Here is a 20,855-nt window from a genome sequence, read left to right on the forward strand (position 1 = left end):
TTCCGATTAATTGCTTGGCGGTACCCTATCCGTCCAACGACCGTATACCGTTATTTATAACACTGATAATTGCTGGATTGTATGGTCGTTGCTTATTTAACAATTATTGAGAAAAATTGCTTAATAAGAAATTATTTTTCAAAGATGAGTTGGCTAAGTGTTTAATTTTTATTGGTCAAGTATTTAATCCTTAAGTGTTGGTTAATTGTACTAATGTAGGGGTGGATTGTTTAATTTCTAAAATTACCATAACTGCTATTTAGCAATTAATTTATGGATTGGAGATGATCAAGGTGTTCTTTTTAAGTTCACCAGGTTACTTCGTAAACTCATATGGAAATCACGTTGTAGAGTTCAAATCAACTGTTTAAACTGAAAGAGATGGCCGTCAGACAAACATTTACAAACATGCCCTAACAAATAGCGAATTATATTTGCATGAACATATTCTTTGTGTTTTTACTTAGAAGCAATGCTTAAATGAGGAGATTCAGGTATTGATTAAAAATACAGTCCCAAATTCATATCTTCATTCCATCTCAATTAAATTCCATTTGATCATAGGCAACCGAATTGATGGTAGATTCAGGCATCCGCGACAATGGAACTTCTTTCTCCTCTACCATCTCAATCGATGATGTAGAAGCAGAAACATTCTCAGTTGAGTCTAACGGATTCCTTGAGTGGAGCACCTCGGCCCTCGGCGGCCTCAATGGCAGCTTGTTTCTGTTCCTTCACACTTGAGAAGGAAGGAGGATTGCTGATCAGCCGTGCTGAGTCAGCAAAATTTAGGCAAGCAGAGCAGCCTCACAGTGCCATCTTTGCAACGTCACACGCCTGATGAGCATGAATTGGCAGGCCCCTGCTGGAGTCATGCAAATTGCAGTTACTAGAACTCAAATTCAAGAGTTTAATTGTTTGTTTGTACCAAAGGAAAGGAATAGTTTAGCCCACTTAGTTCATCTGGGTTGGTCATTTAGGTTCTCTTATGCAAGTTTTTACTTTCCCTTTATTCTATGGTATGTAATCTAAATGTAACTGCTTAACTCTGTGTTGAATGGAAGCCTAAGGGCACAACGGCAAAAGAACATTGGAGCCACTTCTGGAGCTACTGTCTCTTTGCTGGTCTGTCACCACATATATCACTTTAACTATACCATTTTTATATTTCAACAAAAGAAAACATATTTTCCCACCATTACTACAAAAAAGAAAAGAAGAAATTGACAATGCATGTAAACAATGTCAATGGCAATCTAGCTAATTAACTTACAAATTTCAGTCTGCCGGGTCTACTTGGTTCAGCCTCTCAGCAATGTAGTTGGGTCTAGTAGTTAGTGCAGTGTGCTGGACAATATGGAAACATTGCAACGACCTATGCTTCAATTCGGGTACACTTAAGTCCCCTCGTCAGATCATTTTTCTTATTATTTCTTTGGTTCACTATTGGACAGGTAATGTGAAGCAGCAGATTAAAGAGGAGACTGCATTATGGCTGCCGATGGACACAGATGAGATACCACTCAACAGCTGGCATCCGGATGACGACTCCCTGCTGTTGGACTATGATGGGCCAGCAACTTCCACTAATAAAGCAGCAGCAGTAGGGTTAATTTTGAGACTTATTACCTTAGATTATGTTGGAGGATTATGTTCAGCCCTTGCGAGTAGCTTAGATGTAGGATTGTTTTTGTGAACTTGTTTTATCTTGTTGCATGTGCCGATATATGGCCAGTAGTTACAGGGGCATCAGGGGGTCATGTTATATGATTCAGCTGATACAACTATTCTTGTAAATTAACTTTGTTTCCGCAATGAAACGGGCCTAGGCCTTTTTAATCAAAAAGTGTAGTTGGATTTAGTGGTAATTCCTCGACTTTTCTGTCCTTTTCTTTTCTTTCAAAATTGAAAGTTTTTTTCTAGATAACAAACTCCATGCATTTCATTCTGTTTATTCTATTTATTTTTTAGTCACACCACGTATTGTTAATTATTGAATTATTGTTCTGCCTTGTGGAATTAAATATATGAAGTGCGAGGGCAATCTTGACAAATTGCAGTTGACTCTGTTAACTACAAGTAATCTGAGAATTATTTATGCTGCGCTCCAAATGCAAGACATCTTGACAGATTGCAGTAGCCTTGTGTTGTTTTTGTAATGTGATCCTTGGTTTGAGTTGCTGATTTGTTATTATTATGCTCTCCTTACTCAATGTTAACTGACAGTGAGTTACAATGGTATAGGGAGAAGAGTTCAACTGATCACAGCTACTTTGCTATTTTTTGCCGGTGCTCTCTTTACTGGACATGCCCCTGATCTAGTTATTCTCATTATTGGTCGTCTTATATATGGCATCGGCGTGCATCGGCATGGAAAGGAGCAGCCCAATAATTTCTAGTCACAACCATCACGGTTAAAATAAAAACCATCAATATGAAAGAGTTGTTCGTGTATGTTTTAAATTTAACCAGGCTACATGTACCTTCCTGGTTGTTTCAGTATCTTGAGCAAAGTATACACTGTTTCAATGGGTTTATGGCTTCTGCTGATGCTAGGTATCCCAAATAAAACACCAATTCATTTTGTAGAACTGAATAATACATAATGGCAAAAAATGGGAAACAAAATATAAAGTTGTGCAGATCAAATAATAGTTGGCATCAGTTTGGTATTCACTAATATGGGTTGATACTTGATACTAACACTCCAGTCTGCTAAGTTGAGGTATAATTCTGATCCAACCTAATTGCCCGATCGGGTACAGTGCTATGGTCTCAGCTGTTCATCCCTTCAATGACAAAATGACGATAAGGGCAAAAAACGTGTTTTGTTATCTTATAGAAATTATGTACCAAACTTCCTGCTTTACCAGTTCGCCTCAGCAAAAAAAGCTGACATATACTTGTTTGTGTTGTTAATATTATGCTTTTATCAAGCTATATTACCTGGAAGTATTAAGAACATTAATTGAGATATCTATATTGAACTGAATTGTATTAAAACAACCATGTGATAGGCGATGAAGCATGGTGCTCCTCTGTACATTGCGGAGACGTCACCATCCGAAATTTGTGGAACCCTGATATATCTTAAGGAGCTCTTTATTGTCCTTGGAATTCTGGTATGATTTTCTCCTCTTTACAACAGAGTATGTATCCTTTCTTTTCTTTTTTTCTAACCACTTGGTCTCTCTCTGGGGCTTCTTTTTTGTGAAAATCAACCAGCTGTCTCTCTTAAAGCTCAATAATTTTGTTTGAGCGTTATATACCAGTCGGACTCAATGGTACAAGACAAATGCCACACTTCTCTTTAGAACAGAAATTTGTTTCCCTTTTTTTCACACCAGCAGGCTCGGACGCTCGCTCAATAATTTTGGTAAAATGTAAGGAAATAAATCTTCTGTTGTTCCAAAGGAATAACAGGTTATTCCGATCCCAACCGTTGATCTTCGTTTATATATACTTGTAAATTGTTCAACTGTTATTGTACTTGAATCGTACGGCTAGGCTACCTAGTGGGAAGCCTTGAGATAAATACAGTAGGGGGGTGGGGCTACATGTAGAAGTTGTGATATCGGTGATAGGGATGCTGCTCCTGCCTTGTTCTCTCTCCGGTGGCTTCTTCTGAGAGCCGTCCAAGGCAAACGCCCAATGGAAGAGTACAAGCACAGATGGCGACTGATGCCTTGCGAAAGCTGAGGGGTACTGAGAAAAGTTTAAAACTATTCAAAAATGTTCCTAAACCAGTAAACCTTCATCAATTCCACAGTGACACAGGCCCACACCATTCATTACAATCATCCAAATCACTTAACCACCCAACCGGAGGCTCCATCATCAGCCCCTCGGCTAAGCTCGCGTAGTACAGTTCCAAATTCACATCTTCATTTGCATGCCAGTTAATTGATTCCATTTGATCATAGGCAACCGAATTGATGGTAGATTCAGGCATCTGCGACAAAGGCACTTCCTTCTTCTCTACCATCTCAACCAATGATGTAGAAGCAGAGACATTCTCGGCTAAGTCTAATGAATTCTTTGAGTGAAGCGCCTCGGCGGTCTCAATGGCAGCTTGTTTCAGCTCTTTCACACTTGAGAAGGAAGGAGGGTTGTTGATCAGCCATGCTGAGTCAGCAAAATTTAGGCAAGCAGAACGGCCTCGCAACGCCATCGCTGCAACGTCATGCGCCCGAGCTGCCATCTCAGCAATTGGGAAAGTACCGAGCCAGATTCTTGATTTATTGTTGGGGTTTCTGACCTCACAGACCCACCGGTTTGAGGCACCTCTGCGCCGAACTCCTCTGTAGACCGGATGCCTTGTTTCTACATACTTGGTGCGTCCTGACGGCTTCTTCGGAGGCGCTGACCATATGGTCATGTAGTCTGTGTCTGGGTCGCTGCTAGAGGAAGAATTCATTTGAGAATCCAAGTACTTGCTGTTGTGTACGAGAGTATATATGAGTGGGGTTCTGGAGTTTAGAGGGTGAGCTCTTGATGTTTTAATTTTAATTTCCCTAAGTTCGGAAGTGAATGGAAGGAAGCATATATAGTTTGTGGGGTAGCACAGCAGAGAGGAAGTTCTAACGCGTACGTCGTACAACGCGGCTTGAGTGGAAAAAAGGCAGCGTTAAGTTATTTCCTGCCACGGAGGCGCACGGACAGCTGGAGCATCTAGATATTTGTTTTTTTTTTTTTTTTTCTGAATTTAACTACTGCTTCTTTATGAAAATTGGAAAGGAAAAAAATAATAATTTCACATAAACTTTTCAAAAATTACAAAATTACGTAATTCTTTATATTTTGTAATAACATATATATTATCTTCTAAATCATAACAATTCACATATTTATTTAATTCGCCATCTTTCCCGAATTTTCAATCCATCACGTTTCTAAATTCTTAATTCTTATTTTTGTTTTTATAAGAATGGAAAAATTGATGTAATTACTAATTACACAACTAAACATATCAAACCATAGTTAATAGATAAATCAAACATAATTCTTTATTGTCGCATAGAAAATAGAAAATCACACATGTATGCTGTATGCATGGGCAGAGAGAAGATGAGAGAATGGATCAATTGACATCCATTATTTTTTTTTGTATTTATGTATGATTTTCTATATAATTTATAGTAAAATGATATGGTATTATAAATTGACCTTCATTTTCTATAAAAAGAAATTATATGATTGATTTTTATATATGTTTGATCTCTATAGTTCGAAAGCCGAAATTTTTATTAATACTAAAAAATTCTATCAAATTACTCAATCTAGCCAAAGTTGCGCAGAATCTCGAAATTGCCCCTTCTGGTTACTAAATAACCAGACTCTATCATTTTTTCCGGTAATTTAGTCACCGAATTTAGAAAAAAATTCCAGTTTGCGTCAAGTCTGAGAGTAGAGAAATACAAAAGAATTAGTTTAATCAGTTACTTATTTTTTGTATTGAAATATTAGAAATGTTCAATTTATTTCTTTGAAAATAGATGGAATAAATATAATTTAATTTATTAAAAAGACTGCAACAAATAATCCGGATCAATATTTTTTAGGCCGGATTTTTCACGGCTATAAGAAAAATTAATATATTTCTTTATGTGTTATTGGAAAAAAAAATGTTTTGAATGTGAGTTATTGATCACGGTTCAAAGGTCACTTCTAGGCAGTGTTTTAAAAATCGGTCTATTCGGCCGAATATTCGTATTCGATTGGAATTCGAATAGAAAATAAGTATTCGGTATAATATTCGGTTTCGAATATTCGGCCCCATATTCAACCGAATATATTTTTCCACATATGATTTATTCAGCCGACTTTTTCTGCATAGAGAATAAGAATCCGAATATGGCCCGAATATGGTCCAAGTTTAAATTATTTAATATTTCAATTAATTTCTCCTCTCTTGTGCGGCTACCTAAACCTCCCTTTCTTGAAAATCAATCGGCTAAACCTAACCCCTTTCTCCTCTCCCGTGCGGCTGTGCGATCCCTCCTTCTAATCAATAATCAATCTCTCCTTTCAATCGAATCTCCTCCACCAGCCTCCTCTCCACTCTCAGTCATTAACTCATCGTCGGGTACCTCTCCTCGGTCAGCGATCGCCTCTCCTCCATCAGGCCCAACCCCTCTTTTCTCGGTTGTCTGACTTCTCTCAAATTCAAAAGGCAAGTCAAATAATTATCTTTTTTATTTTCTTCTTTTAAGTATTACCTTCATTTGTTGATTATTTAAGGGGTTAGATGTAATTTTTGGAGTTACTGAAGTTATCTGATATGCATCGGCAACCTTGTATACAAGTCAAAATTGTATATCCAAGTCATTTGATTTGTATTTTAGCAAATTTATATCTAAATAAAATGTATCAAACGGTTACTGATATGTATATTGTTACTGAAATTTTTGGTGTTACTGAATATGTACGAAATTTTTGATGTTACTGATATGTATCAAATTTTTGGTGTTACTAAAATTACTGGAATATTTTCTTTCTCTTGAATAAATGATGTACTAGTGTACTGTCAAACACCTTGGTTTAGGATACACTCTTTAGTCTTAATTAAAGGAGGATACACTCTTTAGTTTTAATGCAAAAGATTAAAATCTGAAGTCGTTAAACTAGATATTACATCTTTATATATAGTAGTGATATGTAAATCTGATATGTATATTATTCTTTTTTAATAGGATTATGTCTAGTTCTAGTTCTCATGCAATGTCAGCTTCAGATTCTATTGCTTCTTTGCATAGGCTGTTAAACTCAATTAATTCTGGCTGGAAGTATGGGAGGTTGGTGGAAAAGAGTGACCCAAATACAATCAAGTGTTTGTTGTGCACTAAACTTTGTTCGGGAGAAATATCGAGGTTTAAGTTCCATCTTGCGAGGATCAAAGGTAATATACAAAAATGCAAAAAGAAATTTATGAGTATATGGTGTTGTTTTTTTTTACATAAAATATGGTGCTGTTATCACGCCCCAGCGGCCGGGCCGGGCACGCGACGCGACAGAACGGCACCCTTGCATCCATCCGCCGTCCTGTCAACCTACGTCGCAACAGAAAGAAACAGAAACAATATGGAATCAGCTACAAAGCCGAGTAACCAGTTATTTAACGACGCAGCTTCTCTATAATTGGCTTAATAACAGTAAACAACCATTTCAATAGGATTGGATTAATCCACACAATTAAAAATCAGAATACGTATGCATATTTAACCGGTAATATAAGTTGGGTCTAGTTTTCAGTAAAATCAGTTCCAATCCAGTTGGAATCCCTAAAATAGGTGATTCCCAGTATTCCAATCCATTAAAAACAATTTCAGTATCTAGACCCCATATTCCAGTTAAATATACTATCCAAGCTTCTAAATAGCGTTTATAGCGGTGTAGCGGGGAGACAAAAAAAAAAGCTTTAGCGAATAGCGGAGCTATAGCGAAAGCTATTATAAATAGCGCTTTTTTATTTCAAAAATTATATTTTATATTTCTACTAATAGTAAAAAGAGTGATGCTTCTATGGATATAAGGGCCTATCTGTAAAATGAATATATTTTTATTTTCAAAGTTCAAACCGCCGATCCGAACCGTTCATCTTGTTCTCCATATTAATATATCTTTGGAGACCAAATTTTATATTTTTCTGAATTTATTTACTATTTATTAAGATGGGTATAAAAAATATCAAATTCAGACCATTGAATTTTGTACCCATCTTAATAAATAGTAAACAAAATCAGAAAAATATAAAATTTGGTTTCCAAGCACATATTAATATGGAGAACAAGATGAACGGTTCGGATCGACTGTTTGAACTTTAAAAATAAAATATGTTCATTTTACAAATAGGTCCTTATGTCCATAGAAGGCTTTGCCTAGTAAAAATGTCTCATCAAGAAAAAAAATATCAAATTAATTAAGAAGTTCTAATATTATTCATATTAAACCAATACAAAGTTCAAATTGTCATTCAAAATATCCCTAATTCAAAAACTATCGATATATTTTATATTCAAAATATATCACTACCATATATTAATGCATGATACAAAATTTAATTGATATAGCGGTATAGCCCGCACATGTTCCATTGTATTGATATAACTTAATAAAGTAAAAAAAAAAAACCAATCTAGATATTAAGGCCCATTAAAATTGCAAAATCATGTTTTCAGAAAAAAAAATTGCAAAATCATAACCCATGTAGCATAGCGGACCGCTATTGCCGCTACGCGCTATAGCGGACCGCTATTACCGCTATAGCGGTCGTAGCTTGATTAGCGCAGTTTTAGCCCGTAGCTTAGCTTTCTGGGTCCAAAACCGCTATAGCGGCGCTATAGCTAGCTATTTAGAAGCTTGATACTATCATAATCCGATTACCCAATTCAGTACCAAATCAACCATACAAATCGAAGCACAGATTATAGAGAAGTCTAGTTACCTGATAGCGGTCAATTCAGAAATCAAATTCGAGTTGCAATGGTTCTTCAGAATCAACGCGACGTAGTCAGAATTTCAATCGGATATCAAATCCAATAACAATCGGTATCAAAATAATTATCAAATATTTCCTTTGTTATCATTTTTCTAATTTTCCTCTCAATTCACTTTTCTTGTCATTCTCGGATTTCCATTTTTTTTCTCTCAAGAACTGATCGAATATGGAGAGGAAGATAGAGACTTCAAATAACGGGTCAAATATCTTAGAGGGGTTAATACATGGAAGCCGCGTGGCACAATAAAGCCACCTCATGTTTTCACTAATTTAAATTTGTCTATTTTACAATTAAAACCTTCAATATTTTTTAATATTATAAATAAGTCCAAAATAATTAAAAATATATACCGGGGTGTTACAGCTGTTTTCAAGTAAATATGGTGTTGTTTTCATACTTAATCCAATGTTTTGCAATAAATTATTTTACAGAAAATACGATGCTATTTTGCAATTAATTAGTTTTCCTTAACTTGTACAGACCCATTTGAAGAAAAGGGACAAGTTGGAAGTGCAATGTCTTAATGATATTGTTTTTGTTCAATTCAATGCACGCATAAATAATCGAAAGATCTTGAGAAAATCTGATCCAATGTGTGCAATAGAAGAAGAGCAAGATGAGCATGTGAGAGATTGGATAGGGGGTCCAGCCTTAGAGTTTCCCAAAGAAATTAATTTAGCTTCAAGTTCAACTTCTTCCTTACACCGATTGCATAAATACAGACGAGATGGTCATTACTGACATAACTGATGGTGATGATGATGATGATATTTTAGATGGTGGTGGTGGTGATGAAGAACTTAATTTTATCTATTACTTTTTAAGAAAAGTAATTTATGTTTCATTTCAGTAGAAGGGTGGTCTAGTACTATTAAGTTTGAACTTATGTTTTATTTATACTTATTTGTAGTTTTGTAATTTGTACTATGAGTTGTTAACTTGTTCTAACTTATGTTATGTTTTATTTATGTTTATTTGTAATGTTTATCTATGTTTATTAGAGTTAATGTCTATGATTTTTCATTTGAAAATCCGAATATATAAATTCGAATAAAAATTCAAATATGCGGCCGTATATCATATGTGGTGGCTTTCCGAATACCGAATAAGAACCGATTATTGAAACACTGCTTCTAGGTAATACAAAAAATACTGTGATCCTTCTAGTACATTTAATTTCTAAAAATTTGTATCTATTTTGAGAATTTTTTTTAATATCCAATCATTAAATAACTTAAAGTTTTTTTTTTAAATAGATACAACTTTTAGAAATTAAATGTACTATAAGGATGATAATATTTTATGTATTTATCTATAAGTGTCTTTTGAACCGGGATCAATAACTCAGAATCTAAGTATTTTTTTTTCCAATAACACATAAAGAAAATATTAATTTTTCTTACAGCCACGAAAAATCTGGCCTGAAAAATATTGATCCGGATTATTTGTTGCAGTTTTTCTAATAAATCAAATTATATTGTATTCCATCTATTTTCAAAGAAATATATTGAACATTTCTAATATTTCAATACAAAAAATAAAAAAAAATTATGTTTTGTAAAAAAAAAAAACCCAAACAAACAAAAGTTACTAAGTAACTAGTCAAACTAATTCTCCAGTATTTCTCTACTCTCAAACTGGACGCAACCTTATAGCCACTTTCCGGTTATGTAATAACTGGAAATTTTTTCTAGATCCGGTGATTAAATCACTGGAAAGAAGGATAGAGTCCGGTTATTAACCGGAAGGGGCAATTTTTGAGATTATGCGCAAATTTGAGTAGATTGAGTAATTTGATAGAATTTTTTAGTATTAATAAAAATTTCGGGTTTGAAAGTCTATTTTAACTCCATCGCGTATATAATTAATTTTTATCACAAAATTAAGTTATCATGAACGACATGTATACATGACCAATCATATATAAATACGATGTAAATGTAAATCTAATTTCGGTACAAAAAAAAATATTTTAAACACGACCGAATAATAATATTGGTTTGATATTAGATGATGGTTGATATTTGTGCCATTGGTAATTCATATATGACGGCTGATATTGGAAGCATTTGTGTATGTGCTCATTATGATGGCTGATATGTAAGCATTTGTAAGCGTTTGAGATAGATGATGGCTAATATTGTAAGCATTTGTGTATATGCTTCATTATTCTTTTCTTGACGAATGATAAGTGGTTGTATTGGGGCTGTGGATTGTATATTGTACATTTTTCATGTACAAATACAATGAGTATAAAGTTGTGACTGTTTCCTAGTAAAGAGTGAATAATTTCTCTGTACAGTATACTGCAAATAGAAACATATTATTTCTTCTTTGAATGAAACAAAATTGTATTAATTCTTCATTTGCGTTGCACAACAAGCAAGTCTAGAATACTGAACTCTTAGATTTTATAACTAATACTTTGCACAAACTTTTGACTTGTGAAGTCCAGTAGAGGCAACAAAGTTTGAGCCAATAGCGCTTCGTTGGTTGGGCTTAAATTTTAATTGCCCAATTGATTAATTGAGGATTAATTGTTAAGTTGAGCTAATAGCTGCAATAATTAAAGCTAACTATTACTCCATTAATCTCTTATTGACAGAACTATACTTTGAGAAGCACCTATTTCTCGTTTGAATCTGCTTTTAAAAAATGTGCAGATTAACTGATGACGAACCAAAAACCAAATCCCCCGGTGTCCGTACCCCCAGGTACCTGAGGTACAATATATACAAACGGACTGTCCAGATTAATTTCAGCCGAGCCAAACTCAATTCGATGTCTGTGAAAACTAGAGGTCCGTTTGAGATTCGTGTCAGGTTCAGATAACGGTCTATATTTACTAATTGCACCTCAGGTACCTGGGGATCCGAATTCCTCTATCCCTCACCAGTCCGACTAAAACCCTAAACCGCCCTCTTCTCCTCCCGCTACTCTCCTCTCTCTCGGCACCTCACCGCCACCAGACTCTCTCTCTCTCTCTCAGACCGCGCGTGTAAGAGCCGGGATCGCCTCTGTCACAGCCTAAGATTAGCTTGTGACTGAGATTGATGAATTTGGAATTCACTACAACAAAATGGGGTTATACCGGCGCTAGCCAACCGGCGCCGAGTAAAAACGCCAGCCTTTCCTCTCTGCGTTCGATCGAATTAAACAAAACGCCGGCCTTTCCTTTCCGTGCGCCAGACCAAATATTCGCTCCAAATTAATCGCGCCAGAGCCAAACCCCAAACCCTCCCTCCTCTTTGCCTCTCGACCAAAACCCTATCCCCCCGCCTCTCCGCCCTTCCGCCTCTCCTCTCCCGCTCACCTCAGTCATCTTTACTTCGTCGGTCATGTCTCTCTCCCTCTTCGCTGCCTCTCTCTGTCGCGTCGCGTCGTCTCCCGGTACACTTATCACTAAATCAAGAGACTTGAGTAAGATGTGTAATATTCATTTTTAAATTTATGAATTTTGAAATTTATTCTGGCTGCTAGCCCTTTTTGCTCATTGGAACAGCATTTGGAATCTGAGATCGTGTATTTCATTTTAGTAGTCCCATACACTAAGATTTGTTACAGTATATGATATAAAAAGACTACTATAGTAATATAATATTATAAGAAAAGCATGTAAAACTTGGTGGTAAGGTTGTTGGATTTGCATGTGACCATCAAGAGTTTGATACCCACCACATTTTTCTTCAGAATTTTGATAGATATGGAACACAATCAGGAGTGGAACTTAAAATTGCCAATCTCTGAACTATTTGAGACAGAATTGATGGAAATCCTCCCATTTTTAACTGGAATTAACCGAAATTTGACCCAAACAGAATCAGTACTTGTGGGTTCCATTTTGTTTGTTGGAACATAATAAAAAAAGAAATCGTGCTGGAATGGAATGGATTTGACAAGTCAAATCCTCTATCCCCACAAGTCCTACTCAATATAACACATCCATACCCTGTCACATTTCTACTCTCCTAATTTTTTAAAATGAAAAACCCCAAATTAAGTTCATTATGCCGAGAACTCACGCTAGTTTGGTTTTTCCGAGGAACATGTCAATGAGCAATTCATTCATGATTGTTGGGTTTGTTTAGTATTTCATATTTGTTTGAGAATTTGCATGGTAATTCTAACTTATTAGGTGTACATTATACTTTTTTTGAGTTTTTTACAAGTTTTTTGCATTGCTGCATATTTTTGTTCAAGATACCTCTTAATTCTGTAATTTTTGTGCCATAATACCTTCAAATTTTGTTTTTTAGTTCTGAATCGATTCCTGATTTTCAGTCTCATTTTTCTTCTAATGTTATTATACATGGTCATTAATTATTCCAAAGTTGACCTTATTTCCTATATTCGCAGAGCATACTTACAAGCATAGTCCTGAAATCAAATGTGACAATGCAGGATATAGTTAGCACAAGAATGCTTGGTCAATTTGGCTTCCTAGCTAAGGTACGTGCAAGCTGGTAATTGACTTCAATAATCTAACTAAATATTTTTTCTAGTTTAATTTCATTTCTTTCCATCGATTTTTTCTGGAGTAGGTATTTTCTATATTTGAAGACTTGGGTATATCAGTTGACTGTGTGGCTACAAGTGAAGTTAGTGTCTCTCTCACACTTGACCCATCTAAGCTTTGGAGTAGAGAACTAATTCAACAGGTCAGCTTTTAATACCGTCGAGTGTAGTTTAGTTTGTTTAATAGTGAGTCTATGGTACTATGCATAGCGCATATTGGTCCGTACTATGGATCAATATTCCATTTTAAAGTCTAAATAGTCGATCTGAACCGCTCAACATGATCACCACATGTATATGTACTTGTAGATCAAATTTTACAATTTTTAGAATTTTTTCACTAATTTTTTAGATAGGTAGAAAATCATTCAAAGGTAGTGTTCTACCTATCTAAAAAATATAAAACTTAGTCTACAAGTACATATAAATGTGGAGATCGTGTTGAACGGTTCAGATTGACTGTTTGGAGTTTGAAAACAAAGATATTGATCCATACTACGGATCAATCTATGCTATGCATAGTACCATAGCCTCACTCAACATAAAATTATATTCTGATTTTCTCAATTGCAGGAGCTAGATAATGTAGTGGAGGAACTGGAGAAGATAGCAGTAGTTTGTTTTCTTCAGCACAGATCTATAATCTCACTTATTGGTAATGTGCAGAGGTTTTCTTTAATTCTTGCGAAGGTAATTATTTTACGAGTGAGTCTATGGTACTATGCATATTACGATTTGTTACCGTGCTACGGCTCTATATTCGAGTTCTCAAATCCTAACGGTCGATCCGAACCGTTCATCTTGTTCTCCATATTAATATGTGTTTCGAGACCAAATTTTACATTTTTTGAAATTTTTTTACTATTTTTTTAGATTTATAGAAAATCACTGTTTTTGGATGGTCCAGAATTTTCAGATCAAGTGATTTTCTAAATATCTAAAAAAATAGTAAAAATTTTTCAAAAAATGTAAAATTTGGTCTCCAAACACATATTAATATGGAGAACAAGATGAACAGTTCGGATCGACCGTTAGGATTTGAAAACTCGAATATAGAGCCGTAGCACGGTAACAACCCGTGATATGCATAGTACCATAGACTCACTCTTATTTTACTTGTCACTATAATATAATTTTGAAATCCCTTTTTTGGTCTTTCACTTTAACTTCCTCACTTCTAAAATTTTGGGTTTTCAGGCATTCGCTTTGTTGAGAAGAAATGGAGTAAACGTACATATGATATTGCAAGGGGCATCAAAGGTACTTATCCCTTTGCTTAGATGCCCTTAATTTTTTTAGTTATTTACCATAAGCCCTATAATTTATATATGATGTGTGCATTCTACAAGAGTTATTTTTTACAAGGTGGTGTTATTCTTATTATTCTTTTTTCATGAGTAGGCAACATTTAACCATGAAAAAATGATAGCAAAAAATAATATTGATGTTACATAAAATTTAGTAGCTGTTTACTAATAATTTCAGCTTATGCACTTGCAGGTGAACATCTCCTTCATGGTCAATGATAGCGAAGCAAAACAATGTGTGAAGGCCCATTCAGCATTTTTTGAAAATGGTTTCCAGTCAGAGATTGATGCACCAGTGTTTGTCCACAATGGGTCTTTATGGTGAGAAAATATAATTATGAATTTGAATGGAAGTTTGAGTGGATATTTGAAGAGTGTTGCGTGAGGTAAACTCGATATTTAATTTACTCGTGAATGTTGAATTCAGTTCCAGAAGAAGAGATTGATGTGATCCTTGATGTAATATAGACAAATGTGCTTGGTGTATATAATCGACCACCTTTTGATCTAGATGTAGTGCTTCTTAAAGAAATAGGCATTTTTTTACTTTTTTCATATATCCATCTTTTAGTGATTCAACTATTGAATAGCCTTTTGGCAATAAAAAAGATTCTTCTTTGCTTGAGAAGTTAAGATAACGATTGCTGTTCATGACAGTACTGGAGGTATGGAAGCTAAAATTATAGATGCTGCTATAATGTCAAAGCTTGGATTTGATGTCTATGTTACAAAGGTATGTATTCTCTTTTTTTGCTTTAGTACATTCATACTATTTTAAGGGATAGTACAGATAAAACATTGTATAGGTTAACTTGACAAAAATACCCCTATTTAGCAGTGAGTGTACAATTGTGCCAAAAATACCCCTATCCTTAATTGTGACAGCATGTAAGGATAGTTAGGAAACACTATTTCTAATGGGAATTTCAGAAAATTACTTGTTTTAAACTGTAGAAAACTTGAACAACAGCTAGAAACAATAAGTTTGATTAGCTAAGCATCATTTAAAAAAAGTTTATTATATACTTTTTTGAAATACAAATTTAGGCTTGCACCGTTATTTCTAAACTTATTGTCAAAATGCTTTACCCACCAAGCACTGTATTCAACTGGTACTCTATGAATTTATGGTACATCAGGGTTTTGGTGCCTGGAACTGGGGGAGTTCGATTCACTCAAAAGGAAAAATTGGGAATTGCTGGCAGCCTCCGTTTGTTCCAATCAGAGAAAAATGAGGTTGGATTTGTTGTTTCTTTATACCTCTTTGAATGTCAAAGCATGGATTTAAGAACATTGAGGTGTTGGAAAATGATCAGAATTAATTTAACAGGAGAACTGCTTTATGCACAGTAAATAAAGATGTTGAGAAGGCGTTTATAAAAACTGTCGAGGTGGACTGACTAAATGACACAATGAGAGATTCTAATCCTCGTGAGGTTTGTAAACTATTTTCTGTTGTTAGTTTACCATTGTTTGACTTAATTTGGTGTAAAATTTGTAAGTTGGGGTAAAGTGAGGATTGTTTAAATTTAGAAGAAATATTGAGGGTTGACTGAGGATCAATTGTACAATTGATCGGCTTGGTCTGAGCCCCACTTCTTTTTCATTCTTCATTCTTATGGTATGAATGGTTGAATTGTTGAATCAAGAACCTCATGAAAAATCTGAACTCGATTATAAAATTGTGTAGTCTGTTAAATGTGGGAGAATCGATAAAATTTAAAGTTACTGTCCTTACCTTGTTCATTTTTGGAGAAGTTTCGATTGCTCACTAATAGGGTTTATTATGCATTTCAAAAGAACATTATCAGACTTTGATTGTATAAGTATCCTCTCTTTTTTGTGCAAAATCCTGAGAAAAACTTGTAGGCTCCATGGATAACTCGTAGGCCATCATATCAACATACCTGTACCAGTGTTCCACACAAACAAAACCAAAATAAACATATACTGGTACAACATATGCCTAAAACAACCCTTAAGACCAAATTAGATAGAAATTCTGATTCTATGTTGAATTAAGCCAAGCCATTGCATAGCCATATAGAAAACACTTCCATGAACATCCCAAAACAAGAATTTTCATTTTTGGAATTGTCTATGATTTATAGCGAATTTTTGAAATTTTCATTTTTTTTTAATTATCCAGGACTTTTGGCGGCGTTTCAAAAGCGCCGGGAAAGCCAAACTTTGGGCGGCGTTTATTAAGCGCCAGGAAAAAAGGTTGTAAGTGTCGAGAAAGGCTTTTGCCGACGCTGGTATTGCTGACACTTGTCCAAGCATCGGGAAATGTATTTAGTGGCGTTTTTAAGCGTCGGGACATGTATATTATCTTGTAGTGATTTTTGTATGTTTTTGGCTATAAAATCTATTGTAAATGTATTGAGTATTGAATATGAAAAGAGAATAAACTGGAAAGTTCTATTTCATTCATTCCTTGGATGGAATCAGTCACTTGCAAAAGGTAAACAACAATGTGAGTTCTTTCCCTTTTTGCAGCGCAGATAATAGCAAGGTCCTTATCTAAGTCATCATCCACTGCATTTGCATCAGCTCCATTTGCCACCAACACTTGAATTATTTTCAAGCAATCAATTTCAGTAAGATAGTCACTTGTGCCTCTTGAACAAGAATCTCTGCACAACTAGGTGCAGAATCAAAGATAGCAGCAACTAAGGGGTTACAGAAGTCATTGATTACGTGATTTATATCAGCTCCACATTGTAAGCAAGCTTCGACGGAGCCTTGCGGGCTGCTGCAACTAGAGCCGAAGCCATCGAAGCTTACTTACAATGTGGAGCTGATATAAATCGCGTAATCAATGACTTATATAACCCCTTAGTTGCTGTTGCCTTTGGTTCTTTACCTAGTTGTGATTCTTGTTCACGAGGCACAAGTGACTATCAAGCCCTTGCTATACAAGGCTGTTGTAGCTGCTGATCTTACTGAAACTGATTACTTGGAAATGACTCAAGTGTTGGTGGCAAATGAAGCTGATGCAAATGCAGTGGATGATGACCTAGATGAGGACCTTGCTATTATCAGCGTTGCAAAAGGTTGAGAACTCACATTGTTGATTACCCTTTGCAAGTGACTAACTCTGTCCAAGGAATGAATGAAATAGAACTTTCTAGTTTATTCTCTTTTCATATTCAATACATTTACAATAGATTTTATACCCAAAAACATACAAAAATTCCAAATTCATCAATCTCAGTCACAAGCTATTCTTAGGTTGTGACAGCCTCCAGATGCCTTGGACCTCTCAATCTCTGGTAAACTCTTTGTCCCTCTCCCTCCTTCGTTGATTACTGTTTCGCTGAAAAAATACTTATGTTTAGTTAATTTCTACATTTCTCATTTCATCAACTTATAATATAGGGGGAATTTCACGTATACCCCTCAAAAACTTCAATATTACGTATTTCCCCCTCTAAACTAAAAAAACTCACATATTTACTCATTTTATTGTATTTTATATTAAAACACATTCTAAATTTATAAAATACCTATTTTACCTTTTTATTAAAAAAACATAATACGCCCATCTCACTCCAATTTGAATCTGAAGGTTCCTCTACTGTCCGAATTGCTTTAAGATCCGTGCGTGCTACATCAACACGAATCTTGAAGCAAACACACACGGATATTGAAGCAATGTGCACAGATTTTAATGTGTTTCATGCGGATCAAAATTGCTTTGAGATCCGTGCAGACTATATTAGCACGAATCTTGAAGTGAACACGCAATAATCTTATTGCGATGCGCTCGAATCGGACAATATAGGAACCCTTCAGATTCAAATTTGAGTTTAATGGGGCATTTCATACTTTTAATGAAGGGTAAAGTAGGTATTTTATAAATTTAGAATTAGTTTTAATATAAAAGACAATAAAAATGGGTAAATATGTGAGTTTTTGAAATTTAGAGGGGGAAATACGTAATTTCAAAATTTAGAGGGGAAAATATGTAATATTGAAGTTTTTGAGGGGTATACATGAAATTCCCCCTATAATATATATCTAGAGTTTAATTAATTCAAAATGGTACGTTTCTTCACCTGTAGTTCCGACCAAGAAACGTATGGAACAGTGACGACACTCTGGTCTGTTTCGAAAAGGTATCTACTTCTCCTTCTTCGTTCTTCTTCCTCTGTACTGTAAAATAATTCTTCTTGTTGTTTATCTTTTTGTAAGCGAAAACCTTAGATACAAAACAAAAATGTGATGGCAGTATAGTTATGAAGTGTTTAAGAATGAATTCATTTTAAGAAAAATGCCTAACTGATCAGAAAATTTCAATTCAAAATCATGTCTATTATATTCCTTTCTTTTCTATTCTATTAAATTCTTATTTGTTTTGGTTTTGAGATCATAGTGTAACCAAATCCTTCTCTTCGTCTCTCGGGCAAATCCATCATGAATGGTTTGGGATGTAGGGGCGAGGATGTGCATGTGCTTGCAGCAAACCAATTACATAACTTGTTGAATTTTTAATAAGCATGCATACTCTTGCAAAGTTACAATCATCTCATAGACTCTTATATATCTGTATTATCATTTCTGTCACTTGGGTCCCTATTTATTTTGAAAATGCCCAAAAATTCTTTCTTATTTCTTCTCATGTTATACAGTGTTAATCAAGCTTCTAAATAGTTAGCTATAGCGCCGCTATAGCGGTTTTGGACCCAGAAAGCTAAGCTACGGGCTAAAACTGCGCTAATCAAGCTACGACCGCTATAGCGGTAATAGCGGTCCGCTATAGCGCGTAGCGGCAATAGCGGCAATAGCGGTCCGCTATGCTACATGGGTTATGATTTTGCAATTTTTTTTTTCTGAAAACATGATTTTGCAATTTTAATGGGCCTTAATATCTAGATTGGTTTTTTTTTTTACTTTATTAAGTTATATCAATACAATGGAACATGTGCGGGCTATACCGCTATATCAATTAAATTTTGTATCATGCATTAATATATGGTAGTGGTATATTTTGAATATAAAATATATCGATAGTTTTTGAATTAGGGATATTTTGAATGACAATTTGAATTTTGTATTGGTTTAATATGAATAATATTAGAACTTCTTAATTAATTTGATATTTTTTTTCTTGATGAGACATTTTTACTAGGCAAAGCCTTCTATGGACATAAGGACCTATTTGTAAAATGAACATATTTTATTTTTAAAGTTCAAACAGTCGATCCGAACCGTTCATCTTGTTCTCCATATTAATATGTGCTTGGAGACCAAATTTTATATTTTTCTGATTTTGTTTACTATTTATTAAGATGGGTACAAAATTCAATGGTCTGAATTTGATATTTTTTATACCCATCTTAATAAATAGTAAATAAATTCAGAAAAATATAAAATTTGGTCTCCAAAGATATATTAATATGGAGAACAAGATGAACGGTTCGGATCGGCGGTTTGAACTTTGAAAATAAAAATATATTCATTTTACAGATAGGCCCTTATATCCATAGAAGCATCACTCTTTTTACTATTAGTAGAAATATAAAATATAATTTTTGAAATAAAAAAGCGCTATTTATAATAGCTTTCGCTATAGCTCCGCTATTCGCTAAAGCTTTTTTTTGTCTCTCCGCTACACCGCTATAAACGCTATTTAGAAGCTTGGTGTTAATGAAAGGGCTACATGGCATATTAAGGATAACTGAGATAGAATCTTTGCTGCAAAATAGGTATTAAGGGCATATTAAGGGAGTGGGTTGCGATATTAATTTGATCCATGACTCTGAACGGTATATTCCAAATTATGTAACCTCCAAATCTATATACAAATTATCCAAATTTTGTAATCCCCAAATCGAGATGTAGAGGTGGCAATCCCTTTGCGCTGCCTGCTCCCCTTCCCTCATGAAATTTCTAGAGCACATCCTTAAACCTTAATGTTCCTTCTCCCAAGAAGAATGAAAATGAGTGAAATATAAACAAGATTTATATTGTTTTACTGGGATAATATCTAATTATTTAGTAACTATATTTTTTTTATTTTATATTGGTATGTATATTGTTTCTAGTTTGTCTGCTTTGCTGTCTTTTTTGTTATTATAATATGTTCTAGGTCTGCCTTTTAAATTTTAATCAGGTTGATTTAACAGATATAAAGTGAAGGCCGTGGATCGACTTAATTTAACTTGATTTTTTTTCTTTCAGATTCGGACTGGGGCTGCTCAAGTAGAGGGAGCCGTGCATGGCTTGGTATCTTACGAGAAGAAATTCTTTGATGCGAGTGCTTTTTATTTATGTAGTTTCTAGTTTAAGATGTCATCAAATATTTAATAAAAACTTCTCTTTTTTTTTCCTTTATTTTTTGTGGTCTGTGCTGCGGCCGTCGGGCAGTGTAATGAAATTCAGTTTATATGACCGAATATTCAGCCGTATATACTTATAGGGTGAACAACCTCAGAGAAAACAGCTATTCAGTTTATACGGACCGCATGTCCGCATAATCCATTCAAAAATATTTATTAATTAATTAAATAAGAAACGGATCCAGAAAGAT

General features: G+C 34.7%; 2 protein-coding genes across 5 annotated transcripts; one reads left to right on the forward strand and one right to left on the reverse strand.

The window, feature by feature from the left end:
* Nucleotides 1-2,150: 2,150 nt before the first annotated feature.
* LOC144553480 (dehydration-responsive element-binding protein 1C-like) lies at nt 2,151-4,510 on the reverse strand. Its single transcript, XM_078301657.1, has 2 exons — nt 2,484-4,510; nt 2,151-2,395 (listed from the first exon to the last, which is right to left on the reverse strand). The coding sequence occupies exon 1, from the start codon at nt 4,415-4,417 to the stop codon at nt 3,758-3,760; it is 660 nt and encodes a 219-aa protein (XP_078157783.1). The 5' UTR covers nt 4,418-4,510; the 3' UTR covers nt 2,151-2,395; nt 2,484-3,757.
* Nucleotides 4,511-11,405: 6,895 nt separating this feature from the next.
* LOC144553645 (aspartokinase 1, chloroplastic-like) lies at nt 11,406-20,855 on the forward strand. Of its 4 annotated transcripts, none has more exons than XR_013511412.1 (12): nt 11,406-11,927; nt 12,855-12,947; nt 13,040-13,156; nt 13,587-13,703; nt 14,211-14,273; nt 14,514-14,641; nt 14,978-15,053; nt 15,460-15,556; nt 15,651-15,756; nt 16,470-17,595; nt 18,388-18,441; nt 20,507-20,855. XR_013511412.1 is itself a non-coding variant. In XM_078301889.1 (9 exons), the coding sequence occupies exons 1-8, from the start codon at nt 11,837-11,839 to the stop codon at nt 15,553-15,555; spliced, it is 777 nt and encodes a 258-aa protein (XP_078158015.1). In that variant the 5' UTR covers nt 11,407-11,836; the 3' UTR covers nt 15,556; nt 15,651-15,846. The 4 variants fall into 4 exon arrangements, 1 of the variants encoding a protein (XP_078158015.1); XR_013511411.1 differs by having other exon boundaries at nt 11,406-11,918; XR_013511410.1 differs by having other exon boundaries at nt 11,407-12,947.

This window comes from Carex rostrata, chromosome 4, assembly GCF_964058835.1.
Source record: "Carex rostrata chromosome 4, lpCarRost1.2, whole genome shotgun sequence".
Taxonomy (NCBI): Eukaryota; Viridiplantae; Streptophyta; class Magnoliopsida; order Poales; family Cyperaceae; genus Carex; species Carex rostrata.

Excerpts from the sequence above, each read along its gene's own strand:
- LOC144553480 (XM_078301657.1), bottom strand. The coding sequence starts at position 4,417 with ATGAATTCTTCCTCTAGCAGCGACCCAGACACAGACTACATGACCATA.
- LOC144553645 (XM_078301889.1), top strand. The coding sequence starts at position 11,837 with ATGTCTCTCTCCCTCTTCGCTGCCTCTCTCTGTCGCGTCGCGTCGTCT. Across the intron at positions 13,704-14,210 it reads TTTCTTTAATTCTTGCGAAG|GCATTCGCTTTGTTGAGAAG; the intron begins GTAATTATTTTA and ends TTGGGTTTTCAG. Across the intron at positions 14,274-14,513 it reads TATTGCAAGGGGCATCAAAG|GTGAACATCTCCTTCATGGT; the intron begins GTACTTATCCCT and ends ATGCACTTGCAG.